The 16,773-nt window shown below is 35.0% G+C and overlaps 1 protein-coding gene across 3 annotated transcripts in view; it reads left to right on the top strand.

The window, feature by feature from the left end:
- The window catches only part of LOC149994588 (uncharacterized), a 90,270-nt gene that overhangs the window by 401 nt on the left and 73,096 nt on the right, over nt 1-16,773 (top strand). The window contains exons 2-4 of one of the 3 annotated variants that reach the window (XM_090260663.1): nt 1,132-1,181; nt 10,912-11,000; nt 15,047-15,173. In XM_090260663.1, the coding sequence (XP_090116789.1) occupies nt 10,992-11,000; nt 15,047-15,173 (136 nt within the window). In that variant the 5' untranslated portion in view covers nt 1,132-1,181; nt 10,912-10,991. Of the gene's footprint in view, nt 1-1,128; nt 1,182-10,911; nt 11,001-15,046; nt 15,174-16,773 lie in introns of all 3 variants that reach the window. The other 2 variants (XM_090260662.1, XM_090260664.1) reach the window with 2 other exon arrangements.

Genomic DNA, 16,773 nt, shown 5'->3' with positions numbered 1-16,773 from the left:
ATTTTGAGGTTGTGTATGTGATGTACCGTATGATTTTCTGGGTTTTGCCTGAGACTTTGAGGTGTTGTGTCTCTATGACAGTGTTTGTGAGGGCTTGTTTCTTCAACTTGGTTGTGTTTTTCAGCTATCTGATTGGATGACGCTGTGTGCTATGTTGTGGGAGTGTATGTGTCTGCCGTTTTCGTGACTGTGAAGAGAGTAAAAGTGTTGATGTTAAAAGGTGTTTTTGGCCATTGTGTGCTCCTGACAGGGTGCTTGGATGTGCTTGAATGGCCTTGTGTGTGTGTGCTCTGTGTATGATTGGATTTTGTTTAAGGTGGTCTGACAATGTAGCATTAACGTGATGAATGTGACTCTGGCGGTGTGACTGTGGAAATGTTATTGTGTAGTCATTTGCACATTTTATAGTCTGTGCCCATACCAGAATTTAGTATAGAGGTGAAATTGTGTTTTGGTATTTCTGTGGTTCATTCTGGGATAGCATCTGCCCATGGATCATGAGTTCAACCTGGCTTTATCCTCTGCTGAGGACTTTACGTCCTTCTCTTCTGGCCACAGTGACTACCCTTCCTCTTTCTCCCATTCACCCAAGGCCTGTATTGATTGATTTATTTCTGCATCCATCCTTACTGAGTTCATCCTGGGGTTGTAGTTGGAGGTTCTCTTCTGCTTTCTGGTACCCTCTCAAGGGTGTTGGATGCAAGAAGAAACAGGAAGTCAGAAATTTGAACCCATGAATGAAGAATACTGTGAGTTGTTTTCTAAGCCACAGATCTGATTTTGAGACAAGAATTTTAGAGTTGATAGCACCTTCAAGAAACACCACTTGTAAATGTAATAGGGATTCAGGAGTGGGAATGCTTTCAGCCACTGTACCACACTTAACCTCTAACACGCCCCTGTAGGAGTATGTCTCCAGTGGGCGACTTTGAATTCAGAAGTAAATTCCAGCTCAAGACAGCTGTGATTTTCTTTCTGATACAAAAAGTGGAGAACTGTTCTTGTCTCCTTCTGACCTCCCTCTATGTTAAATGAGGGGTAGATTGAGGGGTGAGAGAAGAGGGTGTGTTCTAAATTTAGAATATACCATAAGAAAAGTCTAATAATTCCATTTTCCTTTCCTGACAGTAGAGCCCAGAGGAGAAAAAATGGCTGTTATGCATTCAAAAGCAAAGTCCAAGGTGAGTAGATGTTTCCTCTTTGTTTCCTGAACTGTCTTTATTGGTTTCTGGACATAGGAATCTTTGCTTTCTTTTTGAAATTTCCTAGTTAAGTCTTTTCAAATAATGAGGGCAAGGCAGTTTTCTGTAGGCTGGGAGCAAGGAAAATGTGCCTATAATTGTGATAGATGCTTCCCAGTAGTGGTTAAATTGAGGAAGAAAGGATTTGAGATTCATAAATTTTAAAAGGAGATAATGTTACGTTATTTCTGACATAGCATTCTGTTTTCTTTTTAACATTTTAAAAATTTCAAATGTACACAAAAGTATAATGAACCATTATATATCCCTTGCTAAAAATTATCACTTGTCAATTTTATTTCATTTATTCTACCTTCAATTCAAAATCTCTTCTAATTTGCCTTTTGATTTCTTTATTTTTTCTTTAAGGAAAAAAATGTCAAATATCTTTTTCATTAAAATTAGTCAGAATGATTTCTCTTGTACATTTTTTTCTAACTATTCAAGAATTGGCCTTCCTGGGAGACATTATAATAATGATTCTGCCCAATCCCATTTAAACACAATATACAAATGGCTCTCAATAGGTGAAAGGATAAACAAATAGTATATTTATACAATGGAATACTACTGAGTAACAAATAGGAACCAACTAAGAGAAAGAGAAACCAATTATTGACACATGCAACATTACAATGAGTCTCAAAACATATACTGGGTGAATGAAGTCTTACAGAAAAGAGTATACATAGTATGATTCCATTTATATTATGTTGTAAAACAGGAAAAACTAATCTGTGGTAGAAAAAAATCAGAACAGTGGTTGCCTAAGTATGAGGAATTGAGTAGGCAGAAGCATGAGGGAACTTTCTGGGATAATGGTAATATTCTTTATTTTGATAGGGGTTTGGGTTACAGACATGTAGGAACTGGTCAAACTAAGTGAGTGTACATTTAAAATTTTGCATTTTTTGTATGTAAATCTTATCTTTTAACAACTGTAAATACTATAAGGATAAACCTCAAAAGCATCATGCTAAGTGACAGAAGCTAAACAAAAAAGTCACATATATTATGATTACATTTCTATGAAATATCTGAACAGGTAAATCCACAGAGACAAAGAGCAGCTTGGCAGTTGCTAGGGAAGGAGAGAGCAACTATTAAATGGTTATGGGTTTCCTTTTGGGATGATGAAGTGTTTAGGGAATAGAAGAGATGGTTGTACAACACTGTTAAGTGTACTAAATGATACTGAATTGTACATTTCACAAGTTTAAATTATTAGAATTTTACCTCAATAAAAAAACTAAATATTGAACTCTAGTTAAAAACAATGTATGTTAAAAGTACGCTGATTTCTGCAATTCAAAATGCATCAAAAAATAAAATGGATATAGGGATGAGTAGCTAGGTAACAAAGCAAATATAGTAAAATGTTAATGACAGACTCCAGCTGGTGTTCACTGTGAAATTCAACTTTTTGTTGTTTGAAACGTTCATGGTTAAAGAACTTATACTGTCTGTACATTTTAAATATGTGCATTTTAACATATATCTCAAAACTGTCTTAAAAATGTAACATATAAATTACTGAACACCTGGAAAACAGAGAAAAGCACACAGAAGAAATCATTTTTACCATCTACAACAAAGTCTTGCTTCCCCCACTCTCAAAAAAAAAGAAACAAACCTGTATCTCATCAAGCCTAACCATTAATCTAACCTTAACTCACAGGAAATGAAGGCAGAGGATCATGTTAAAGAACACCACAGGGTTGTAAATCAGTAAAATTGAGACTGTGGGAAACTTTGTAAGGCAACCAATGAATTTTTTTTTTTTAGTTTTTTAAGAATTTTATTTTCATAAGTAGCTGTAACATTTTACAGTTTCTCTTTTTTAAAAGGTTTTATTTATTTATTTTTAGAGGGAGAGGGAAGGAGAAAGAGAGGGAAAGAAACATCAATGTGTGGATGCCTCTCGCATGCCCCCAACTGGGGACCTGGCCCACAACCCAGGCATGTGCACTGACTGGGAATCGAACCGGCAACCCTTTGGTTTGCAGGCCGGCACTCAATCCACCGAGCCACACCAGCCAGGGCTGACCAATTCTTTTCAACAAAATATTGCAAGGGAAATAAAGGGACAGAGAATTCTACAGATTATGAAAGATTTAAGACATAACAAATTAGTACAATGTAAGGATCTTATTGGATTCAGATTGAAACTACTTAAAAAAAAGAAAAAAGACATAGCAGGGTAATGTGGACACTGGATATTTAATGATATTAAAGAACTATTGTTTTCTTCTACTGTGATAATAACTTTGTGGGTTTTTTAAAAAAATCCTTTTAAAAATATATTAAATTACGTGAAGATGAAATGATAAGTAGATTTGATTGCTTTATTTTTTTTAAAGATTATTTATTTTTAGAAGTAAGGGAAGGGAGGGAGGAAGAGAGGAAGAGAAACATCAATTGGTTTGCCTCTCGCACATTCCCAACTGGAGACCTGGCTTGCAATCCAGGCATGTGCCCTGACTGGAATTCGAACCAGTGACCTTCTAGTTCGCAGGCCGGCACTTAATCCACTGAGCCTCACTGGCAAGGGCAGTAGATTGCTTTAAATGTAGGGATGAAGATTCCACATAGTTGCAGCCTTTTGAGTCATTTTTCCAACAAGGTCAACCTGTTCATATCTGGATTTCATGTATTTTTTTGCAACTTTATATACCCACTGTGGGCAAGTTGCAGAAAAAAGTAAAGTTTGAGGATTGTCTTCAGAATCAGTTTTTTAGGACTCGTGGATGATATCTTCAACTTGCTTAGCAAAACCCAAATCTAACATTTGATCCACTTCATCAAGGACAACATGGCACAGTTTAGAAAGATCTAATCGGCCACTCTGCAGATGCTCTTTGATACGACCAGGGGTCCCAACCAAGATGTCAATACCATTTCGAATATGATTAATTTGGCTTTGATATGATGTTTCACCATAAAAACATGCTACGCTGAGTTTCCTAGTTATATCTTTGAAGTCTTTGGCTACTTGATTTGCCAATTTCCTTGTAGGAGCCAAAACAAGTACCATTCAGAAGCTTTATAGTCTTCAGAAATAGGAAAATTGGAGAAGGCTCCTTCTTTCTGTTCATGTGTTAGGGTCTCCTCTGGTTTATTATCACTTCATTTATGTGTGGAACTATCAAAGGAAGATATTCGCTTTGACTTTTTTTCATATTCATCAATATCTCCATTCGACAGATCTTTTCTTCTTGATTTATGAGATTTAGAAAATTCATTTGAAAGTCTATTATATCCTTCTTCAGTGTCTCCATTTAGCTTCTCTTTCATTTTAGCTTTTTTGGACTTGGGAGCATCCAGGTCATCCGAAACACCATTTTCTCTTGTTTCTGATTTCTCATCTGAGTCATAATGGTGCCTTGACTTCCTTCTATCGCTGAAGATTTGTGTAATGTGTTTTCGGCTTATCTTGTTTAAATGTTCATAATAACCCTATAAGGGAAGTACAGGTCCATAATCCCTTATCCGAAATTCCGATATCCATAAAGCTCTTTTGCCTCTCCTTTTGGCTCTCAGTCTCCTCCAAGGGTGCTTCCAGCTCCATAATGTCCCCCCAGAGGAATTTCCCAGGCATCATCGGTAGCCGCCTCCTCCCTCTGGGCCACCTTTTGATTTCTTCTTTGACTTACAGGTTATTAGAAATATGTTATTTAGTTTTCAGATATTTTAAAGGTCTTTCAGAGATCCTTCTGTTCCCGATTTCTCCTTTCATTATAGTCAGAGAATATACTTTGTATGACTTGAATTCTTTTAAATTTATTAAGATTTGTTTTATGAATGAGAATTTGTGGTCTATTTTAGGAAATGTTTGGTTTACATGTGAAATAACTGCTATTGTTAGAATGTAAGTGTCAGCTAGTTCAGGGAGGTTGATTGTGTTTTGTACTTTTACTGATTCTCTTTGTATTTGTTGGATTTCTCTTACTCCTTATAGTTTCTGCTTCATATATTTTGAAGCTCTGTTACTAGGTACATAAAATGTTTTAGATTATATGTCCTAATGGTGGATTGGCCTCTTTAATTATTTTGAAATGGTATCCCTTATCCCAGTAATATTCTTTGCTCTGGACATCTGCTTTGTTTGATAGTTAATGTGGCTACTCCAGCTCTTTTTCATGAGTACTAACATGATATATCTTTTTCTATCCTTTTACTTCTAACCTATTTGTGTTCTTATAGTTAAAGTGCGTTTCTTGCTTTTAAGATTCTAAGGGCTCCTCTTTAAGAAGAAGAAGAAGGAAAAAAAGATAAAAATATGAACAACAAAATGGCCAAAAAATACATATCTATCAAAAATTAAATCTAAAAATCAAAATAAATGAACAAGCAGAACAGAAACAGACTCATAGATACAGTGTACATTTTGGCGGGTTCCAGATGGGAGGGAGGTTAGGGGGATGGGTGAAAAAAGTGAAGAAGTACAAATTGGTAGTTACACAATAGTCATGGGGATGCAAAATATAGCATAGAAAATATAGTCAGTAATATTCTAATAACTATTTATGGTGTCAGATGGTTCCTAGTTTTATCAGGATGATCACTTAGTATTATATAATGTCTAATCGTTGGGGTATACACATGAAACTAATATAATATTGTATGTCAACTGTAACTGGAAAATTAAAAAGTGATTAAAATGGGAAAAAAAGTGCATTTCTTCTTGGCAGCATTTAGTTGGATCTTGTGTTTTTATCCAGTTTGACAATATTTTTCTTTTAATTGGAGTATTTATACCATTTATATATAGTGTGATTATTGATATGGTTTGAGTCAAATCCATCACCTTGCCATTCATTTCATACTTGTTCCATCTGTTCTTCATTCTTTCTTTTTTTTTCTTCCTGCCTTTTGGATTGTGAGAGTTTCAAGGTAACAGTACTAAAATTTTTATTCACCATATAATTACAGAAAAACAACCTCCCAAGAGTTTAGTAGGGTATAATCTACCAGAGTTCTATAATCAAATTACTGTGTTTTTAAATTCACCTAAAATAACTCCTCTCCTATGGTTAAGCCATCAACCTGAGAGACAGTTAGGCTCATTTGTTTCTTATTGCTTCTACTTTTATAAATTGCCCCACACCCTCTTAATTAAATTTCATTTTAAAAGTACTCAAAATATGTACATATTTCCAAAATCTAAACTATAGAACAGGGTGAATTCAGAGAAGTCTGGTATCCTTCCCCCTATAGATAATTAATTATAATTATCTTTGGTTTATTCTTATATTTTTCTTTTAAATGATATATATGTTTATGTGTTTGTATGTAAATGTACATATATTTTTATTGTCTTCATTCTTAATTAAAAGGAAGGATTCTATGTACACTGTTCTACACCTTCCTTTTTTTCCTCACTCATTAAAGTATCACAGAAGTCATTCAATTACAGCCTATGGAAATCTTCCACATTCTTTGTTTATAGGTACATTTTGTGTGGGTGTGATAGTTTATTCAGCAAGTACCTATGGGTGGGCATTTGGATTTTTTCCCAGTATTTTGTCATTACATATTGCAGCAATCAATAACTGTGTATGTGGTTTCTATTTATTGAGGTTTCTCTTGGGGCAAATTTCTAGAAATAGCCTACTCCTAGTTTATTTTAATGCTTTTGACATAAATTCTATCCGAATTAGAACTCTAATAATAAAATTGTGCATTTCCTCATTTTCTCCCCTCTGTATCTTTTTATCCATTACCCAATTTTAGAAAAAAACGTCTTAAGAGTTTATTCTGTTAATAATAATAATAATGCTTATAATAAAAATTATTAATAATTATTTTGTCACCTCTGCCCTGTTTTACTCAGGGCGCCGGCAGGGGGCATGAGGGACCCTCCAGGTGATGCATACCAGAATTGTGCTATGCAGAGGCGGATGCTGGGCTGGGAAGGGTGCTTGGGCAACTTTTTTGATACAGATACCCAGACCTCTTATTTGTTTTTTGTTTTTTTTAAGTAATTTTTTATTTTTTAATTACACTGTACGTACAATATAAGTATATTTTGTCTTAAATTAATACAGGTACACAAGTTTCTTCTACTTAGTATTTGTGTGGTATATCTTTTCCACTATTTTACTTTGAACCTATCAGTATCTTTATATTTAAAGTCTGTTTCTTAGTTGGTCTTGCTTACCTTGTTTTAACGTTGTCTATTAGAATGATTGGACTATTTGTCTTTAAGGTAATTGCAGTCTAGTTTAAGCACTGTCAGGGATGGGAGCATCTATATATGTTTCTTAAGAAGAGCTTGGTGCTTTTTAGAGTTTTATTATAATTTCATATAAATTTCTTTGTGCCTTTGTCTCTAGGATGAATTTAAAAGGAATTATGATTTTTCATCTTATCTGAATTAATTTCAGTTGTTAGAATGGAAACTATTATCTATTGCACCCTTATGATATCTGGAGGGAGTGGAATTCCTAATTAAATATCTGTTGAGCACCCATATCAGTGATTCTCTGTAGGAGCAGTGATTTGTCCTAGAGGATGTTTTAGAAATATGTCTGAGTGCTTTTAAGTGTTACAGTAACTGGGTTGAGGGTGAAGGCTTCTGGCTTTTGAAAAACTAACAAGTCATGGATCTAGATCACAGGTTAGATAGCCTACTGTAAAGGAATAGACAGTAAATAATTTAGGCTTTTTGAGCCATATAGTCTCTCTTGCAACTATTCAGCTATGCCACTGTAGTATGAAAGTAGCCAAAGGCAATATATAAACAAATGACTGTAGATGTGTTCCAATAAAGCTTTATTTACAAAAATAGTGGACCAACTTCTAATCTAGATGTTCTATAGTCCACAACAAAAAATTGTTCTATGACCATAGCTGAGGGAAAAAAAATGGGTTTATAATTATGAGGGTCTATAACCTCTTACATAAGGCATTTTTTGCATTTTTTTTTTCAAATTGCTGTATTTATTTTAGTATGATTGCATGGTATCACTATTAGCTAAATCTTTCAGGAATGCTAGTTTAAGAAAGATTGTACTTTGTTTTATTCTGAAATTTACTGAGTTTTTCTATAACAACTTTAAAAACTAGAGGAAAACATAGGCAGGAAAATTTCAGATATCACACGTAACAATATCTTCACAGATACATCTCCCAAGGCAAGAGAAATAAAGGAAAAAATAAACAAATGGGACTACATCAAACTAAAAAGTTTCTGCTCATCAAAAGAAAACATCAGCAAGATGAAAAGGAAACCAACCATATGGGAAAACGTATTTGCCAATGATATCACAGACAGGGAACTGATCTCCAAAATATATAAAGAGCTTATACAACTCAACATCAAGAAAACAAACAACCCAATTAAAAAATGGGCAAAGGACCTGAACAAACACTTCTCCGAAGAGGACATACAGAAGGTCCATAGGCACATGAAAAAATGCTCAACATCATTGGCCATCAGAGAAATGCAAGTAAAAACCACAATGAGATACCACCTTACACCTGTCAGAATGGCCATCATCAACAAATCAACAAGCAACAAGTGCTGGCGAGGATGTGGAGAAACGGGAACTCTACTGCACTGTTGGTGGGAATGCAGACTGGTGCAGCCACTATGGAAAACAGTATGGAATTACCTCAAAAAACTAAAAATGGAACTGCCATTTGAACCAGTGATTCCACTGCTAGGATTATACCCGAAAAATCCTAAAACCCTAATTCAAGAGAACTTATGCACCCCTATGTTCATAGCAGCCCTGTTTACAATAGCTAAATGCTGGAAACAGCCTAAGTGCCCATCTGTAGATGAGTGGATCAAAAAACTGTGGTACATCTACACAATGGAATACTATGTAGCAGGAAGAAAGAACTCCTGCCATTTGTGACAACATGGATGGAACTAGAGAGAATTATGCTTAGTGAAATAAACCAGGCAAAGAAAGCAAAATACCATGATATCACCTAATACAGGAAATTAAAGAGCAACACAAACAAATGAACTAAATAGGACAAAGAGTAGAATAGTAGTCAGTAGGGGGAAGGGGGGAGGGAGAGAAGGGGGATAAGTAAGGGAAGGGTCTAGTCAAGGAACGTGTATAAGTGACTTATGGACATGGACAACGGGGAGGGATATGATTGTGGGAGAAGGGATGGGCTGGGAGGGGGGAGCAATGGGGGAAAAATGGGACAACTGTAATTGAATAACCAAAAAATAAAATTAAAATAAATAAATAAATAAATAAAAGTTAAAAAAAAGAATACTCACTCAGACTGTGTTCTAACAGAATATGGACTCAGTCTATGTTTAAAGAATACTCACTCAGCCTGTGTTCTAACAGAATACACACACTGCCTGTGTTCTAACAGAATACTCACTCAGCCTGTTTTATAAGAGAATATTCACTTAGCCTGTGCTCTAACAGAATATTGAATCAGCCTGTGTTCTAGCAGAATACACACACTGCCTGTGTTCTAACAGAATACTCACTCAGCCTGTTTTATAACAGAATACTCACTTAGCCTGTGCTCTAACAGAATATTGAATCAGCCTGTGTTCTAACACAATACACACTAAGCCTGTGTTCTAACAGAATATGGACTCAGTCTATGTTTAAAGAATACTCACACAGCCTGTGTTCTAATTGAATACTCACTCAGCTTGTGTTCTAACAGAATACTCACTCAGCCTGTTTTCTAACAGAATATGATCTCAGTCTATGTTTAATTAATACTCACTCAGCCTGTGTTCTAACAGAATACTCACTCTGACTGTGTTCTAACAGAATACTCACTCAGCCTGTTTTATAACAGAATACTCACTTAGCCTGTGCTCTAACAGAATATTCACTCAGCATTTAAAAAAAAAACAAAAAAAAACTTTCAGCACTAATGGCAACACTGCTTGTGACATTTGACTTGTAAATATCATATACCTGTAGAAGCCTCCATTTGTATAATGAATTTCATTTATTCTGCACACATATTTGTACACACACACACACACACATACAAATATAGCCTTTATTTCAAAATGTCAAATATAAATAAAAATATGTCAACAATGCTTAGTTGAATATTGTCATCTTATAAATCTAAATTTGTTCATTTTAAATAGCGGTAAGCATTTGCCCTGGCTGCTGTGGCTCAGTGGATTGAGCGTCGGGCTGCGAGCCAAGTGTCGCTGGTTCGATTCCCAGTCAGGGCACATGACTAGGTTGCATGTCAGGTCCCCAGTTTGGGGCGTGAGTGAGAGGCAACCACACAGTGATGTTTCTCTCCCTCTCTTTCTCCTTTCCCCTCTCTCTAAAAATAAACAAACAAATAAATAAATTATTAAAAATAAATAAGTAAATAGTTGTAAGCATTTAATTATTTGTGCCTTCTATTGTAGTTGTGTATGATTATTAATATCTTGGAATATAATAGTTGATCATTATCTCTATGTTTGGCATAATATATAAATGTGTCATTATATGTAAGTTTTATTTCAGAAATGGTAGGGAAGTTTTTGTAAATATTTTCTTTTTGAATACAGAGAGCACTGAGTTTGACAAGGGTAAGAACCACTTAGTGTGTGGTTTGGGAATGGGAGCAAGAGACAGGAAGAGGAGGGCAACAAAGGTAATTCTAACTTAAATCATTGGAGCTTTATGAAAAGCATGGTCTCATGGTTCTGTTTTCTTCTATCCAGCACTGCCTTTTCCAGACACTGTGCTTCTCCAACATAGGAATCCAGGAGAGGATTGATCATTTCTTACAGCTATAAAAATCATGGCTCAGGTAAATGGTGTTTTCTCCTGTCCCCTTTAATAGTCACTTTTTTACTGAGTATATGCATGTTTACATTCCCTATTCCTGAAACTTCTTTCCCAACTGACCCCAATCAGGAATGTGCTCCCTAGTTTATTCCATTCTTATAATTGATAGTGTTTTCTCTTAGTGTGTCTTTCTAATCTAATCTATATTCACATACTTATTCAAACTCCATTAAGCATCTTTCACTAGAAGCACTTACTGATATAACGAAAGCAAATTTCCTGATTTTATAAAATATAGAAGGCTGCTAAATGGTACCCCACATGAGAAAACTTCGATTTTCTCATTAGGCCTAAATTTCCCATTTAGGCAAGATAGGAGTTGGTCTTGATTGTACTTAGTCTCCATAAATGGTAAAAGCCCATACTTTGTGAGCTTTTAAGATTAGGAATATGATAAAGGATTGAATACAGAGAGATCAGTGATCTTCCCTGGGAATCCATAATTGATACCAATAATATGGATGACTTTGAGATTTAATATTATGTACTAATCTTGAATGTGTAAATTTGGATTATCTTTTCAACCTTGCTGTTGCTTAGAACAGGAAAACATTATGTTCGTAAATGATTAATAATAACAAGAAAGATCATCATTCACATGCAAAAGCTGATGAGAATTATAAAATCCCCAAAGCAAGAAATGCTTATGAGATTTTCATATAACCTAAAATGTTCAAATATGCACACTTATTAAGCCAAGATATATTCATTACATGGAGCAATTCTGAAGTCTGTTAAAAATATTCCTAAATTATTGGTAACAAAGAAAATGCTTATCGTGTAATATTCTGATATAATGACAAATCTGACATTTCAAAAAATTCAGTTTTATTCAAATCTTATTTTACATGATAGAGATTTTATAAGATTTTACAGGTATATTTACCCATTTATTTTTCTTGTCATAATTTTAAAAATTTTCAATAATATTATATTAGTTTCAGATGTATAACATACTTTTAAGACATTTATGTAACTACCCATTTGACACCATACATAGTTATTATATTACTGACTATATTCCCTCTGCTGTACTTTACATCCCCATAACTATTTTGTGACTACTAATTTGTACTTCTTAATCCTTTCACCTTTTTCACCCATCCTCTGATCCCGCTCCCATCTGGCAACCATCAAAATGTTCTCTGTATCTATGAGTCTGTTTCTGTTCTGCTTGTTCACATATTTTGTTTTGTAGAAATCACATACCATTTTTTTCTCTGTGTGACTTACTTCACTCAGCACAATATCCTTTAGGTCCATCCATGTTATTTTACATGGAAAGACTTCATTCTTTTTGTGGCTGAGTCATATCCCACTGTATATATACAGCACTTCTTTATCCATTCACTTATTGAAGGACACTTAGATTGCTTCCATGTCTTTGCTGTTGTAAATAATTCTGCAGTGAACATATGGATGCATATGTCTTTTCAAATTAGTGTTTTGTGTTTCTTTGGCTAAATACCAAGAAGTGGATTTGCTGGGTGCTTCTTTGTCTCTTGTTATAGCCTTTGTTTTAAAGTATACAGTGGCACCTGAGTTCTTGAACTTCATTCATTCCAAAAAACTTTGTCAAGCAGTTTGTTTGAAAACCAGATCTCCTTAGTTTGTCCCCTGAGAGACATGTGACTGATCATACAGGTCAGCATGAAAGGATGGTCGGGTAGAGAATAGAGACCTGAAGTTTTGTTAGACAACTGAGACATTTTTTTCATGAACATGGTCGAGAACTGAATTGTTTGAAAACCAAGGTTTGATTGTATTTTGTCCAGTATAAGTATTGTTACCCCAGCTATTTTTGTGATTTCCATATTCATGAAATGTGTTCCATCCCTTTACTTTCAATCTGTGTGTGTCTTGATCTTAAGTGAGTTTCTTGTGGACAGCTTATGTTTTCTTATCCATTTAGCCATCCTATGTCTTTTGATTGGAGCATTTAATTCATTTGCATTTAAAGTAATTGTTGATAGATATTATATTTATTGCAATTTTAGTATTTATACTTTTAATCTTTTTTTTTTCCTTCTTCTTAAACAAGAACCTTTAATATTTCTTGTAATACTGATTTGGTGGTGATGAACTCCTTAGCATCTTCTTGTCTTGGAAAGTCTTCATCTGTCCTCTGATTCTAAATGATAGCTTTGCTGGGTAGAGTAATTTTGGTGATAGGTCCTTGCTTAAAAGTCATAACTTTTAACTATTTTATGCCAATCTTCTGTTGAGAAATCAGCTGACAGTCTTATGGGAGCTCCCTTATAGGCAACTAACTGCTTTTCTCTTGCTTCTTTTAAGATTCTTTGTCTTTTACCTTTGGCATTTCAATTATTGTATATCTTGTTGTGGGCCTCTTTGGAGTCATCTTGTTTGGGAATCTTCTGTGCTTCCTGTATTTGTGTGTCTTTTTTGTTTGTTTGTTTGTTTACCATGTTAGGGAAGTTTTGAGTCATTATTTCTTCAAGTAGGTTTTCAATACGTTGCTCTCTCTCTTCTCCTTCTTGTACCCCTACAATACAAATGTTGGTATGCTTGATGTTATCCCAGTTGTCCTTTAAACCATCCTCGTTTTTTGGATTTTTTTTTTTTGTCGTTACTCTAATTGGGTATTTTCTGCTACCTTTTCTTCCAAATCTCTGATTTTGTCCTCTGTTTCATCTAATCTACTATTGATTCCTTCTAGTGTATTCCTCATTTCAGTTATATTCTTCATTTCTGTTTTTTTTTTAATGGATTCTCTATATTTTAAATGCTATTGAAAAGTTCTAAGTTCCTTGAGCATCCTTATAACCATTGTTTTGAACCCTGTATCTGATAGTTTGACTTCCTTCATTTCAGTTAGTTCTTTTTCTGGGGATTTCTCCTGTTCTTCCATTTTGTATATGTTTCTTTGTCTCCTCATTTTGGCTGCCTCTCTGTGTTTGTTTCTGTGCATTAGGTAGATTTATGTCTCCCAGTCTTGGTAGGATGGCCTTGTATAGTATGGGTCCTGTTGCACCCGGTGCGGCAGCCTTTCCTGTTACTTGAGCTGGGCACTCCATGTGTGCCTTATGTGTGGGTTGTGTGCCTCCTCCTATTGTAGTTGAGCTTTGATTGCTGTTCTTACATCAGTGGGAGGGGTTGACTGGCCACAACTCCAGTGGAGGAACTGCAGTGCCGAGGCTGAACCCATGGTGAAGAACTCACTTCAACAAGGCTCTGGTGCCCTACAGATCTGCTGTTTGAATGTGTTGCTTGTGGAGGTGTTTGGGTAGTACTCTGGTATAGCCTGAGGATGGCCACTAGGTGTGCTGGCTCTGGGGCCTTCTAGAAGGTACAAACCAAGGTTAGCCATTATCTGTGTATTTCCTGGGGCCACTGGCATGAACTACAAAGTGATCTGCAGATGGCTTTTTTTTGTGTTGGGCTTGGAGGTGTCCAGGAGAAGCCAACTTGTGAACTGAGTCTAGCTACTGGTAATGCTGGGTCTGGGACCACTTCACACAAGGTATGTGGCATTTGGAGGCCAGATGTTGCTTATTTGAGGTTATGAACCTTTGAGAGAATTTAGGAAAGGCCACAGCATGAGCCAAGATAGGCCATTTGTATGGAAAAGCCACTGAAAACAGCTTGGGTGGCCCTGTAAATTAGGTGGGGTGGGGAGTCTCAGGGACTTTTATTTTTTAAATAGAGAATAAGAAAGGGAAACTTTCATTTATTGAAAATGTGATCTACAAGATACATATTATACAGGGTCCTTATGTATGCTTTTTTTTTTAATTGGAATATTGAATTTCTAAATTAATTTTATTTTTTATTAATTCCCAGACTTTGTAATGAGATGTTCTATATATAAAAAGGAACATGTTGTTACTTCAGAAGCACCAACTTTTATAGTGCCTCATACATGTGAGAGGCTTCCTAGCATGTTTGCTCTGTTACCTCCATGGTTAAGAGCTCCCAATCATCTTCTCCTCCATTGAAAATACATTTTATTTATTTCTACTATTAGTATTATGTTTGTTGTTTCAGAGATTGGTGGTGTTCAGGGATGTTGCCATTGACTTCTCTCAAGAAGAGTGGGAATGCCTGGACTTTGCTCAAAGGGATTTGTATAGAGATGTGATGTTGGAGAACTATAGTAATTTGGTGTCACTAGGTAAGGATATCTACTTTGTAGTATTTTAGGATCTCTCTTTGGAATGGCTACCTTATCTGATGTTATTTCAAGGTTGTTTTTAAGTAATTAACTGTATTTCTTATTCTCAAATGAATGGTTTTAAATGACTGGGAGTAGACATAGTTTCTTATTGGGTACATTTATTTTGTCCATCCTTCATATATAATTACTTGTCTTCCTTCTGTCTTCCTCCCTGTCTTCTTTGATGGTCAAGGGCTAGATTTTCATTCTGGGACACTTATAATATTGTCAGAAAAAAAAGGGGGGGGGCTATGCATAGATACAATTTGGATCTGCTAAAGGAGCTTAAATTTTTAAAAAAATAGATGCAGAAATGTATGGTTTTTTTCTGAAAACAGAAGAACTTATATTATTTATATAGCGATAGAATGGATCAATGAATTTCACTAACAATCCAAGTGAACACAAACTATTGCAACAAACACATTCTCTTATTTATGTTTCTTTTTATGGTTATCTTTGCTATGCAAAACCTTTTTAGTTTGATGTAATCCCATTTGTTTTGTATCCTTTACCCAAGGAGACATATACAAAAAATATTGCTGAGAGATATTGAAAAGTTTACTGACTATATTTTCTTCTAGCAGTTTTATGGTTTTAGATTTTACATTTAATCCATTTTGAGTTTATTTTTGGTGTAAGGAGGTTGTCTAGAAGGTGTATTTGTCTAGTTTTTCCAATGCCATTTATTGAATAAACTGTCTTTTGCCATTCATTGTGTATTCTTGCATCCCTTGCCATAGATTAATTTACCATATAGGTGTGGGTTTATTTTTGGGCTCTATTCTGTTCTATTGACCTCTGTGTCAGTTTTTATACCAGCACAATATTGTTTTAATTGCTGTCATTTTGTAGTGTATAGTTTGATAATCAGGTGGTGTGATAACTCCAATTTTCTTCTTCTTTCTCAGTATTTCTTTGTCTATTTTGGATCTTCTGTTGTTCCATGTACGTTTTAGGATTATTAGTTCTCTTCTTTGAAAAATGCCATTGATATTTTGATAGGAATTGCATTGAATCTACATATTGTTTTGGGTAGTTAGTATGACATTTTATTGATACTCTTTCTATCCATTAGCATGGGATATGCTTCCATTTATTGTATCTTCTTCAGTTTCTTTAGTGTGTTATAATTTTCTAAGTACAGGTCTTTTACCTTCTTGGTTAAGTTTATTCCTAAGTTGTTTTTTTTTTTTAATATATAAAACCTTATTTATTGAGTAGGTTTTCCTGCAAGTATTATCTTTGTAGTGTTTGGCAAGACCTATTCTAGAGGCAAAAATTTTCTTTTTTTTTTTTTCTATGTAGAATTTTTATTTTGTTTTTCAATTACAGTTGTCCCATTTTTTTCCCCCATTGCTCCCCCCGTCACGCAGCCAACCTCTTCTCCTATAATCATATCCCCCCGGGTTGTCCATGTCCATGAGTCATTTATACAAGTTCCTTAACTAAACCCTTCCCTTACTTATCCTCCTGCTCTTCCTCCCCCCTAATAACTGTTATTCTGTTCCTTGTTCTATTTAGTTCATTTGTTTGTGTTGTTCTTTAGTTTCCTGTA

The sequence above is a fragment of the Furipterus horrens genome, unplaced genomic scaffold (genome assembly GCF_987537825.1).
Source record: "Furipterus horrens unplaced genomic scaffold, mFurHor1.1.pri manual_scaffold_13, whole genome shotgun sequence".
Lineage (NCBI taxonomy): Eukaryota > Metazoa > Chordata > Mammalia > Chiroptera > Furipteridae > Furipterus > Furipterus horrens.
This window is presented reverse-complemented; position numbering and strand designations above follow the sequence as displayed.